This window comes from Choloepus didactylus, chromosome 22, assembly GCF_015220235.1.
Source record: "Choloepus didactylus isolate mChoDid1 chromosome 22, mChoDid1.pri, whole genome shotgun sequence".
Lineage (NCBI taxonomy): Eukaryota > Metazoa > Chordata > Mammalia > Pilosa > Megalonychidae > Choloepus > Choloepus didactylus.
The window spans coordinates 44,303,347-44,315,902 of NC_051328.1; the positions used below are offsets into that span (position 1 = coordinate 44,303,347).

At 50.7% G+C, this 12,556-nt stretch overlaps 1 protein-coding gene across 13 annotated transcripts in view; it reads right to left on the reverse strand.

Moving 5' to 3' along the window:
- The window catches only part of FANCA (FA complementation group A), a 74,889-nt gene that overhangs the window by 6,689 nt on the left and 55,644 nt on the right, over positions 1 to 12,556 (reverse strand). For 10 of the 13 annotated variants that reach the window (XM_037815505.1, XM_037815506.1, XM_037815504.1 and 7 more), the window contains 9 exons: positions 12,368 to 12,544; positions 7,528 to 7,601; positions 6,057 to 6,185; positions 4,258 to 4,339; positions 2,344 to 2,516; positions 1,775 to 1,880; positions 1,003 to 1,062; positions 753 to 857; positions 211 to 323 (listed from right to left, as the gene is read on the reverse strand). In XM_037815505.1, coding sequence (XP_037671433.1) covers positions 211 to 323; positions 753 to 857; positions 1,003 to 1,062; positions 1,775 to 1,880; positions 2,344 to 2,516; positions 4,258 to 4,339; positions 6,057 to 6,185; positions 7,528 to 7,601; positions 12,368 to 12,544 — 1,019 coding nt within the window. Of the gene's footprint in view, positions 1 to 210; positions 324 to 752; positions 858 to 1,002; positions 1,200 to 1,774; positions 1,881 to 2,343; positions 2,517 to 4,257; positions 4,340 to 6,056; positions 6,186 to 7,527; positions 7,602 to 12,367; positions 12,545 to 12,556 lie in introns of those variants that run through there. The other 3 variants (XM_037815507.1, XM_037815515.1, XR_005213754.1) reach the window with 3 other exon arrangements.

Genomic DNA, 12,556 nt, shown 5'->3' on the forward strand with positions numbered 1-12,556 from the left:
GCAAGTGGGTGTTCCCAATGACGCTCTCCAAGAATGCAGCACACCAATTCAGAGGCCTGTAGGCCCCGGCACCACCCTGACGTTCCCACAGCACCCACCCCCAGAGCCTCCCTGCCACCTCAACACACATGGTGCCGTCAGACCTGCGCCTTCTCGAGCAGCCCCATGTCTGTGGAAACAGCCCTGGATGGCGGCTGGCAGAGCACCCACCTGCTAGCTCGCTGCAGACTCTCCTGCAGCCGCTGTAGCTCCTGGGGCAGAGGGCCCTGGGAGGACCTGGCCCACTGCCAGCTCAGCACGGGCTCCAGGCGGGGCCACCACAGCTGCACAAGGAGAGAGGACGAGGCCACAGTCGGTGCCAGGATCGAAAACCAGCGTCCGCGAGGCCAGGAGCCCCAAAGGCCTCAGCTCGCCTAACCTCCCGGCCTCCTGGTGCCCAAAGCCGTGCCAGAGGCATCTGGTCCTCAGGGCCCAGCTCTCGGCAGTGGAACCCCCAGCTCGGCCAAGAAGGAGCGGACCGTGGGGAGACAGGCAGAGTGACCCGCCTCGAAGGAAAGAATTAACCTCTAAACTCAAGTTCCAAGGCCAGTGTGGGGTCACACCTGCCCCACAGGAAACCAGGAAGGCCCGAGTCCAGCCTGCGGGGAGCTGAGGTGGCCGCTCCGTCCCCTCCTGACAGCAGATGGAGGGAGGAAGACCGAGAGGAATCAAAGCCCCGTTCCTCCCACACTCCCCTGGGTTGCAGGGCTCACCAGGGCAGACGTCAGGATCACAGGGCAGCGGGTCTCGCAGGCACGCAGGGTCAGGTCCGCCGTGCGGGGGGGGTCTCTGCATCGCAGACAGGCACACAGGAGGCCCTGGGGAGGTGACGAGTACACTCGGGAGTGTGCACGGGAGGCCCCTCGTCTCCGACGTCAGAGCCAGCCCTGGGTCCTAGTGACGCCAGCGTTTCAAAGCCGTCCCCACCGTGAGGGTCCCCACAGGCAGGGGCACAGGACCCACCCTGAGGAAGTGAGCTGTGAGGTCGTGGCTCAGGGCACCTCCGCGGGAGCAGACATGTCTCTGCAAAAGAGCACAGCCAGCTGGGGCGCGGGGACCGACGCAGGGGGTGGTGGAAACTGAAGGAAAGGCTCGGCAAGAGCCGCCAGGCCCGCCCTCCAGGCCTCGCTCCCTCTCACCGCTTCTCAGGGACCCGAGAGCTTTAAAGAAAACAGCCTTGGGTGAGTGGAAAGAAAATCAGGAATGAATTTTAAACTTCCAGGAATCTCACTTCTCTGCTTTCCTGCTTGCCTCTGTGAGCCCCCATGAAACAGAACCTCAACCCCATCTCCACTTTTCATTTTTGTGCATTTTAAAAAATCACAAACTTAGTAAAACTTCCTGGCAGAGTGCACCTGAGTTTACATTATTCACCATCATTTTGTTCAATCCCTGACAACAGAAAAGACCTCGGAGTGGATGTCACCGTTTGCTTTCTGGGGCACTTGTAAAATCACGGTCCTTGCCCACGGAGGCAGGTGGGGCAGGGTCCACGTTACTAAAACCCAGGGAAGTTCTGTGAAGGCCCCCAAGCTTTGGAGCAAAGAGCCCGCAGCGGATAGCTGGCCTGCACGCGGCAGCTCACAGCGTCTGCCTCGGCTCTGTTTCACTTTCACCTCTCTGCAGCGACCCTGACGGTCAGGAAACAACGACCATAGGCCGTGTCTCAACATTTCTTTTCAACGACGCCTCCAACAGCGGCAGGAACATGGGCTCCCCTCCCCATCACACCCACCAACTCCGAGTCGACCAAGTGGAGGAACTCTTCGCAGTCCACAGCGGCCGGCTCTCCCATCCCAGGGCTGGCGAACAGGATGGATGCAGGCAGGCTGAGGAGGAGCCTGGAAGGGGCGGGGGGCTCAGCGGGGGCAGCGGAGCCGCAACAACCCCGACACCCTGACCCTCCACCCCTGCTCGAAGCTGCGCCCACGAGGGACAGAGACAGCCGGCCCAGGGGCAGGCTCGGCCATGCACGAGGGTAACCTGTTTACAAAGCAATTCCCTGCAATTAGAAACACAACTCAGTTCTGCTCTTTCACTGTTATAAATACAGCTGCACCTTGGGGCTTGTTTCATTTTCCTTATTTTGGCATAAGTTCCTCAGGTGGGGCCCTTTTGGAGCCAGAGCCTGAAAGTTCTGACACAAAACCCTGCCCTCTACAGAGACCCCAAGAAGCAGCCACCACAGGCTGGGGGGACAGTCCCATATATAATGGAAAAGAAAACCTGAGTGGGGACAGGCCCGAGGGCATCGCCAAGGGGCTCTCCCTGGGCCTCGCTGCCCCCGCCCTGCTCCCGGGTTACCGTCTGTACATGAGCAGCTCCTGCTCCCTCAGCAGACGGGAGGCCACCGTGGATCCACTCCCCAGAGCCTGGAGCCGTGTGTGGAAAATCCCAAAGAGGAAGTGTCCCCGGGGCCGGGGCTGGGCACCACCGGCCGCTCCGGCCCGTTCCAGCTCCAGGTCAGTGACCATTTCCTGGAAAACAGCAAGGCCAGGACGTTCACCTGCTTCCACTCTGGGTCCCAGACAGCACTGAAAAAGGAACCGTGGGTCCCAGGTGGGGGCTCAGGGTCTCTGTGCAGAGGAGGCTGCAGAGGGGCTGGGTGCTGGAAAGTCTGTGATGCCGAATAAACCTTTTACTCAGGCATGTTCCCCTCACCCAGACGCCTCACGCTGCCGGCCTCACTGCTCGACCGCTCTGAGTGCACGTGCGGGCGACTTGCTCTAGAAGGCGAGCCGCACATGCCACGGCCCCCAGGACACGGCTCCATTTTTGTCACTACTCACAGGAGCGCCACGTCCACACCACCCGTTGGCTCCAGCCCAACAGCCAGTCCAGGTTCAGGAGGTGCCCTGGGTGGCAAGTCCCTTCAGCTCCTCTGACATGGAGCATTCCACAGAGGCTTTCCTTCTTCTTATCACTGACATTTCCAGAGAAAACAAACGCTATACTTTAAATGCCAAAATGAGGCTCATTCTACTCAAAATAACTGTGAATTCCAATTTGGAACTGTATTCAGGTCCTGTGTGCGCTCTCTGGAATCTTCACAGGTGGCACACGCTTCTCATGCAGTCGAGTCTCAGGGGCCGCACACAGGCTACTGTGTCTTAGAGACGGGACACGCTGAAGCTGGAGCTTGACTTCTCCGCCCACATCTCCCTCCTGGGTCCAGCACAGCGACCAAAGTTCTGGCCGAGGACATCTGCCATTGCAGCTTCATGCCCAGGCTGTGGCACTCATGTGCTGCACAGACCCTTGTCACCCTGCCCTGCGTCCCCAGGCACCCTGAGGGCAAGGGTGCAGCAGCAACCACACAGGTGGCCGAGGATGTGGCGAGCACGGGCAGGGCAGGGGATGGCCACGCACACAGCAGGCAGCATGGCCTTCTGCACAGATCAGGTGTGGAGAAAGGAGCTGAATCCCCGCATCTGTGGGAGCCACCGAGCGCCTGGCCAGTGCCCACCCGGCCCTCGTGCTGTCTGCCCCGACATCCTCCAACACCCAGCAGCGAGCGCAGAGGACAAAGGGTCAGGACCTCGTGTCTCTTTTTCTTGTGGGGTATTTTACTCACTTGTAAGTGAATTTTCTCAGTGTGAAAAATACACCCTCCAAGATTTTCCCATTTTCTAAATTCAGGCCCTGTAAAGAGTGGCAGCAGGAAACCCACATGTAGGTAAAAAGAAAACAAAACATGCCCACGCCAAGAGCACAGACTGTGAGCACAGCTGAGAGGAGTGGGAGTGGGCTGGTGGACCCTCAGTGCAGACGCGGGGTCCTGACCTCATAGGGGAGGTAGGATTCCGACTGGGAAATGTACTGTGTTTTTGAACGAAAATAGCACTTCCAAGCTCTCACGAAGGCCCTGCCTTGGTGTGAGGGCTCAGAGCCTCGCTCACAGCCTGACATCCAGATGGAGCAGCAGAGATAAAAAGCAGAGAGAAGGCAGCGCTGACCGTTTTATTACTGAGGCTGGCATGCCCTCCACTTCCTCCATTTTCAGATGTCAAGCGCCCCTGCGTTTGGGATGGTCATGGCACCACGGCTTGTGTTACTGCTGTTGGTGATGTTTCTTTATGAGGTGACCCCGCTGACCGCTGTGTGGGGGACAGGGGTTTGCACCCTGCTCCGGGGTGTCAGGGCCCCAGGACTTTACAAAGAGCACCGAAGGGCAGGTCGCTGCAGTGACAGGAGAGGGCACTGGATGGCCCAACTCACCTGCAGCCTGGAGCACAGATCCCGGCTCCCTGTGTCGCCCAGGACAGCGCTGGGGCTCTGCGGGTGGCGGAAATGCCAAGAACTGGAATAAAGCACAACAGAAGCCTCCTCAGCATCTCCAGCTCGTGCTGGACATCCTGGTTCCCTCCTGCCGGCCAGGGAAGGGCAGATCCAGGCCCGGGACATCCTGGCTGCTGCTTCTGCGAGGAAGCTGTGGTCACTGTGGCCAAAAACAAACACAGAACCCTCAACAAAATCCTGCAAACTAGACCGAGCAACATCTCAAAGGTTAGACACCAAGCCCAAGGAGGACTTATCCCAGGAACACAAGGATGATTCAACACCTGAAGTCAACCAGAAAAAGCCTACATGATAAGCTCAATAGACGCAGAAAAAGCATTTGACAAAATCTAACATGATCTCACAATAAAAACATCTCACAGACTAACTATGAATACACCCTCCTGATAAAGTGCATCTACGAAAAACCTACAGCTTTAAACCTACATCATACTCAATGGTAAGAGACTAAAAATTTCCCTCTAGGATCAGGAACAAGACAAGGATGCCCACTGTCACCACTGTTATTCAACATCATACTGGAAGTTCTAGCGAGAGCAATCAGGCAAGGGAAAAAAATAAAAGGCATCCAAATTGGAAAGGAAGAAGTAAAACTATCTCTGTGAAAATGACATGATCATATATATATATATATATATATATACACACACACACACACAATCCCAAAGAGCCCACAAAAAAAAACTGTTAGAAATAATAAATAAGTTTACCAAAGTTGCAGTATATATGATCAGTATGCAAAAATCTGCTGCATTTCTATACGCTAGAAATGAATGATCTGAAAGTGAAATTAAGAAAATGACTCCACTTACAATCACATAAAAAAAAACATACTTAGGAATAAGTTTAACCAAGAAGCACAAGACTTGGACAGTGAAAACTACAAAACCTTGTTGAAATAAATTAAAGACCTAAATGAATGGAAAGATATCTCCTGTTCATGGACTGAAGATTTAATATTGTTAAGATGTCAACACACCCAAAAGTGATCAACAGATTCACTGCAAAACCTATCAAAATCCCAGCTGGCTTCTATGTAGAAACTGACAAGATGATCTCCAAATCCACATGGAATTGAAAAGGACTAAGAAGAGCCAAAATAATCCTGAAGAACAGAGCTGGAGGACTCACACATCACAATTTCAAAACTTAGAACAAGGCTGCAGCCATCAAGACGGGGCCTGGCACACAACAGATGGACACACAGACAAAGGGACAGAACCAAGAGAAGGGAAGTAAACTCGTATGTCTACGGTCAAATGAATTTTTGACAAGAGTGCCAAGTCCATACAATGAGGGAGAGGTAGTCTCTTCAACAAATTGCGCTGGGAAAACTGGAAATTCAAGTGCGGAAGAATTAAATCGGACCCCTGCCCCTTACCATATACAAAAATTAATTAAAAATGGATCAATGACCTAAATGTCAGAGCTAAAACTATAAAACTCACAGAAGAAATATTTGGGTAAATCTTCACAACCTTGGATTTAGCAATGGATTCTTGGATAAAACACCAAACATCATCAAAATTAACTAAAAACAAACAAAAACAAAAAAAACCTTTGTGCTGCAAAGGACACTATCAACAGAGTAAGGATGGAAGGAAACAGTTACAAATCACCTATGGTCTAAGGACTTATATCCAGAATAGAAACTGGTCAGTTTTTGTGAACTGAGAGAAATAAATCCATTTTGGGGCTCCAGGCCGACACGTCCTCACCTCTGGCAGAAGTCCAGCAGCACCTGGACCAGAGCCGAGCACGCTGTCTCCAGGTCCCCGTCGCAGCCGCCCGCAGCGGAGGGCCCCGGGAGGAAATGCTGGTGGATGGCCCACTGCTGGAAGTCCCGTCTGCAGAAGCAAACCCTGACGTCAGTGCCAGGCAGCGCCGCACAGCCAGGGCCCCCCATAACCCGGAGCAGGCCCCACCAGAGCGCACGGCACCAGTGACGGACGGGGGCAGGGGAGCACCTGGCTGGGCACAGGAAGGAGGGGGCTCAGGGGCCCTTCCTGCTGCCTTCTCCGTGGACTGAACCTCATCCCAGCCACACTCTGAGACCACTGCTCCGTCACTCCCGGCCTCAGGGAATGGAGTCGGCAGACAGACAAACCCAGGGGCAGGGAGTGGCCAGGAAGCCCAGTGTGCAGACTGTGGCCATCGGGCAGACGCGGGGGGAAGGGTCTCGAAGATGAGCTGCTGGGGCAGCACCTACGCGTGACCTCTTCATGTAGAAGACATTTGGATACAAACAAGCAACGCTGGGGGCCAGGAGCCAGCAGAGAGTGCCTACGTGCTGCCCAGAGTCTGTGCAATATCCTAGGAAACCCCGGGTCACTCAACACAATTTCAGCAGGACGGTGGCCCAAGGACTAAGAAATGGTCCTCAGTCCAGAAAAATCAGCACCCACCCCTTTCTCTCCCATACCCGTGCAGAGCACAGGGGCACGTGGCACTGAGCCCACAGCCCACAGCTGCTCCCACTGGAGCTGGGCATGCCGGGACCCACTACTTCCGGGGTCTGTATGTGTCCTGGGGCCTCCAACGCGCCCCTCTGCTGACCACCAGCCCTCACTGCACCCCACCCCTGCCCTCTCAGTGCTCCCCCCAGGACCATGCCCACCTTGCCTCATCCCGTCCTGCTCTCTGTCCCCAGGGCCACCACCCTGTCCAGTGTTTTTTCCCCAAAAAAACAACCGTCTTCCAGGCCAACTCCCAGAGCTCGTCACAGGAAGGCAGGAGAAAAACCTCTGCAAACACCTGTTGACTGAACTGACATCTGCCAAGAACCCCCACTGGCTCGTGCGTCACAAGGAGGGACACCAGCCCTCACGTGGCCAGCGCCTGTATCGCTGCTCCTCTCCTGCTCACTGCCCACCCCCCATCAGCTCCAGACCAAGGTCTCGGAGGCCCTGCCAGGCACGTGCGGCCACACACCACCGGCACCTTCACCTCTGTCTGCTTCCTGTGCTCACTGCTCGCTCCAGGCGCCTGCCCAACCTGGTCAGAGGTGTGGGGGAAGGCGTGTTGCCCAGAGTAGGATCTCAATAAATATGTTTCTTAAGTAAAGCAACAAACAAATCAAACAGTGCTCAAAGATTATACTTGAAACTGAACCTTAAATTGAAGATAAAGACCATAAGATGGTGTCAAAAACTACCACACTTCAGGACGCAGCTCCCTTTACACACTTACCTTTCTGTATCAGAAAGAGTATCTGCTTCAGGTTGAATTTCTAGCTCCAGCTGTAACCAGTCTCTGTAAGTTAACTGAGAGAAAAGGAGCAATTAATACAATGAAGAACCGTACGCAAAACACACAGAGCTTGAGAAGCAGTTTGTCATTTCATCTCACAAACTGCTACGGTGGGGCTGCACATGAACTCCTGCATGGGAGGGCAGCCATCCTGGCTTTGTTCAAGGACGAGTTCTGTTTTTACAGCAGGCACCTTGCGTGAAAACACTGGATGCTCCCCCAGAAGCATCAGCACTGTAACACTTTTTTCCAAATACAAAAAGAGTACGCATTTCCTACCAAGGCCTCAGAAATGATATGTGTATTGCTTACACTTTCATAACGTTTATTAACAGGAGCTTGAAGCTACCTAAAACTACTCCAGTTGGAACTTGTAAATTAAATTCTCCAGCATAATGACTAGCTCGGAAGACTGGCCTCAGGCCCCGACAGATCTGGGCCACGGTAAGTGAACACGGGAAGAAACCGGGTTCCGGTCCAGCCGACCTGGGAAGAACCAAAGAACACAGCTCGAGGTCACAAGGGTCTTATTGTAGAAATAACTGTTGTGCATGAGAAAGCACGAGCCGCAGCCAGAGTCTCGGGGCGCATCTTCGGGTGTCTCCCAGGGAGTGAGCCAGAGGAACGAGGGGTGAGGTGCCCTCGGGGACAGCACCGCGGCTCACACTCAGCCACAGAGCTACTCGCTGCACAACTGACAGAGTTAGAAAACGTAGGAGGAAACGGAATAAAAAGGCAAACGACCCTAGAAATAAATTTAAGACAATGAGGAAGGGGGATGAGTGGGGTTGAGGGACCAGCCTGAGCGCCTCGTGGCTGCCGAGCAGACACATCAAAACTCAGCTTTTACTCGTCCACAAAAAGCTCTGCAGGGAGGGCGCCGTGGGGCGATAGCAGAGATGTTCCAGGAACCAGCCCCCCCAGCCCCCCACCAACACAGCCACTGAGCCGGCAGGAACCGTCCACATCAACTCTTCTGAAACTTGAGAGTCTAGTGGAACACTGTGCAGCCTCCAGGGAAGAGCTGGAGGAAAAGGCCAGTAAGTTACAGTCAATACCACTGAGTTTCACCCTCCTGCAGCAGCCAGCACCCCCACCCCCAGCCGCGGGGCAGGCAGCAGCCGGAACGGCAGCCCCGGCTCCTGGGGCCAAGTTGAGCTGCAAGGACCGAATCCTCCAAAACCCAGGGGAAGGAGATCCAATCGCAGGTCACGGCTTTGGATCAGCTGCCTCATCACTGGGGTGAGCGCTGAGGGTGGCCCCCGTTCCAACACCCTCAGGGGAAAGTGCAGAGGCAGCTTCAAGAGGCAGCACCTATTTTTCTTTTCTTCTCATCTGGACAGCATCCATTTCCCATTTGGGAGTAAAAATAGTTTGGAAAAGTCACAAATTGAGGATTCTGGCCCTCAACCAAACAAAACAAAACCCTGCAATCCCAGAGGAAGGAGAGAAACAGATCTCCAGGATTATAAAAACAATACTCAGAATGGCCAGTTCTCAACAAAAAACTACAAAACACACAAAGAAACAGGAAAGGCCCAGTCATGGAAAAAAAAGAATTTGCCAGAAACTACCCCTGAGGAAGCTCGTAATACAAACCATTAGTCAAAGACTTTAAATCAATCATCTTAAATATGTTCAATGAGCTAAAGGAATCCATACACAAAGAACCACAGGAAATTAGGAAAACACTGAACAAAATAAGGAGATGGACATTATAAAAAGGAACCAAACAGAAATTTTGAAGCTGACTCAACAGATTTGAACTGGCAAAAGAAAGGATCAGCAAACTGGAAGACAAGACATGTGAAATCACATGAGAAGCAGAAAGAAAAATAATGACAACAATGAGCAGAGCTCAAGGGACCCGGGGCACCATCAAGGCACCAACATACGCACCAGTGAAGCCCCAGAGCACACGACAGAGAGAGGGGCAGGAAAAGCATTTGAAGAAATAGTGGCTGAAAACTTTCCAAACTGATGAAAGATGTGAACACACATTTCCAGGAAGCGCCATGAATGTTCATGGGCTGGAGTCCAAGAGCAGCCTCACGACACATTACAGTGAAACTGCCAAGATCCAAAGACAAAGAGAGGATTTTGAAAGCAGCAAGAGAGAAACTGACTTGTCACATAGAAGGGATCCCCAATAAGATTAAAAGCGGATTTCTCATCAGGAACCATGGAGGCCAGAAGGCAGTGGGATGACATTATAAAGATCTTAAAGAAAAAAAACATCAATAAAGAATTCTGAATCCGGCAAAATTATCTTTCAAAAAAAGAGAAATGAAGACATTTATAGATAAACAAAACTGAACTGAACATTATCAGAAGACCTGCCCTACAAGATATGCTAGAGGAAGTCCTTATGCTGTGACCAACGCTCACAGCCATGAGAAGAAATAAAGAACCTTCCAAAAGGTTAACAACATAGGTAAATGTAAAAGCATGTTACTGCATCTCCGGCTTGTAAAAGCTTCCCCCTCCATATGACTTAACAGGCAATTGTATAAAGTAACATTTTAAATCTACGTTAACAGGTATATAATACATAAATATGAAACTTGAGAAAATAAAAATACAAAGGGGGAAGGGACAGTGGTGTTTAGGAGTAAAGTTTCTATACTACTGAAATGAGGTGGGTTCTAGTTGAACTAGGTTTTTATCAGTTTTAGATGGTAACTATAATTACAAAGGTAACTACTAAGAAAATAACTTAAAATTTTGAGAAAAAAGGAAAGAAGAAGGGAATCAAAACAATACACTACAGAAAAACCACTAAATACAAAAAAGGCAGAAACAAAGTAATTGAGGAACAAAAAATATACAAGACACAGAAAACAACTAAATAGCAGAAGAAAATCCTTCCTTCTCAGTGATTAACTGAAAAGTCAAAGTTAAGTGAAAAAAACTGGATCCAAAAACCATAGTTATATCATGACCCCAATCATGTTAAAAAAAAAACCCAGACAACATGTATGTAGAGGGAAACATATCAAAGCACAGCAGTGCTGTCTCTGATTAGTGAGACTGTGGTTGCGGTTCCTTTTTTCTTTTCTCCCATTGATTTTATAACCAGAGAAATATGAAACAAAATAAGTAAAACAAGATGAGGATGGGGGCAGGAGTGGCAACTGGAATAAAAACCCATTCTGCGTGGGTGCTCTAGGAAGGCTTCTGTGCTGGTCTGAAACTGTTTTGGACCCCAGAAGACCCATAATCTTTTTTTGTGGGATCTCTGGATTAGGTTGTTTCCATGGAGATGTGACTCACCCAACTGTGGGTGAGAATTTTTCCATGGAGAAATGGCCCCACCCATTCAGGGTGGGTCTTGATTAGATCACTGGAATCCTTTAAGAGAGACAGGCGCCGACACAGATGCTTAGAGACGCTTGGAGATGCACACAGAAGGATGTTTGGAGATGCTAAGCTAAGAGATGAAACCCAGAGTTTGCCCCAGAGAGGCTAAGAGAGGCCCAGAGACATTTTGGAGAAAGCCATTTTGAAACCACAGCCCTGGAGCAGATGCCAGCCACGTGCATGCCCAGCTGACAGGTGCTCCGGATGCCACCGGCTGTTCTTCAGTGAAGGTATCCTCTTGTTGACACCTTAATTTAGACACTTTTATGGCCTTATAACTGTAAATTTGTAACCAAATAAACCCTCTTTATAAAAGCCAATCCATTTCTGGTATTTTGCATAATGGCAACAGCAGCAAATCGGAACACCTGGTACACACGACAATATGGATGGACCTTGAAGTTGTCATCATGCAGGGTGACGGGTAGGTTCATGTGTCAACTTGGCCAGGTGATGGTACCCAGCTGTCTGGTCAAGCAAGTGCTGGCCTGACCATTGCTGCGAGGAAGTTTGTGGCTGGTTAATAAACCAATAGGCTGGTTTGTTGACTCATCAGTCAATTGGCTGCAGCTGTGACTGATGACTCAGCAAAGGGCATGTCTTCCACAATGAGACAATGCAGTTGGCTGGACTGAATCCAATCAATCAGTTGAAGAGTTTTAAGCGAGACAGACAGAGGACCTTCACTTCTTCAGCTGACCAGTGAAGAATTTCCTGAGGAGTTCGTCGAAGTTGCCAGTTCATTTCCTGAGGAATTCATCCAACATCTTCATTGGAGTTGCCAGTTTGTTGACTGCCCTACGGAATTTGGACTCGTGCATACCCACAGTTGCATGAGTCACTTTTATAAATCTTACATTCATAGATATCTCTCATTGATTCTGTTTCCCTAGAGAACCCTAACTAAAACAAGAACCAAAAGGCAAATAGTGCACGACTTCTCTTATATGCAACACTTAGAATAAGCAAACCCAGAGGCAGAAGCAGAACAGTGGTGACCACGGGTGCTGAGTGGGGGATGGGGTTATTGCTAAACGAGTATGAGACTGGGTTTAGGGTGATGAAAATGGTTGGGTAATAGATGATGGAGAAAGTTCCTTTCTTGTCTATGTACTTAATGTCAAAGAGCTGTCCACTTAAAAAGGTGAAAATAATTTTTATGTTACGTGTATTCTATCACAATTAAAAGCAATTACTAAAACAGAATTTGTGCAAAATGTTACTATGGGGGAACTGAGTAAATAAAAGGGATCTTGTGTATTACTTCTTACAAATGCACATGAATTTATAATTATCCAGATAAAAATCTCAATTAGATAATGTTTCTGCATGGCTGCTCCACCTGCCCAACTCCCTCTGGGGACGTGGCAGACGCCAGTGCATCAATACGCGGCAGGCAGAAAGGAAAGTGAGGCCTTACACGAAATTCCTTCTCCTTCAACAGCTCCTGAAACGCTCTCTGCTTCCACAGACAGAGAGCCGCCCTCTTCCAGTCTGCAGACGGCAGGCGCAGGGAGTCCCAGGGGGTGTCGGCTGTGACTTCTGGACACACAGTTTCTCGGGCTTCTGAGAACAATCTTAACACAACAAACTGTAGCTGAAAATAAAA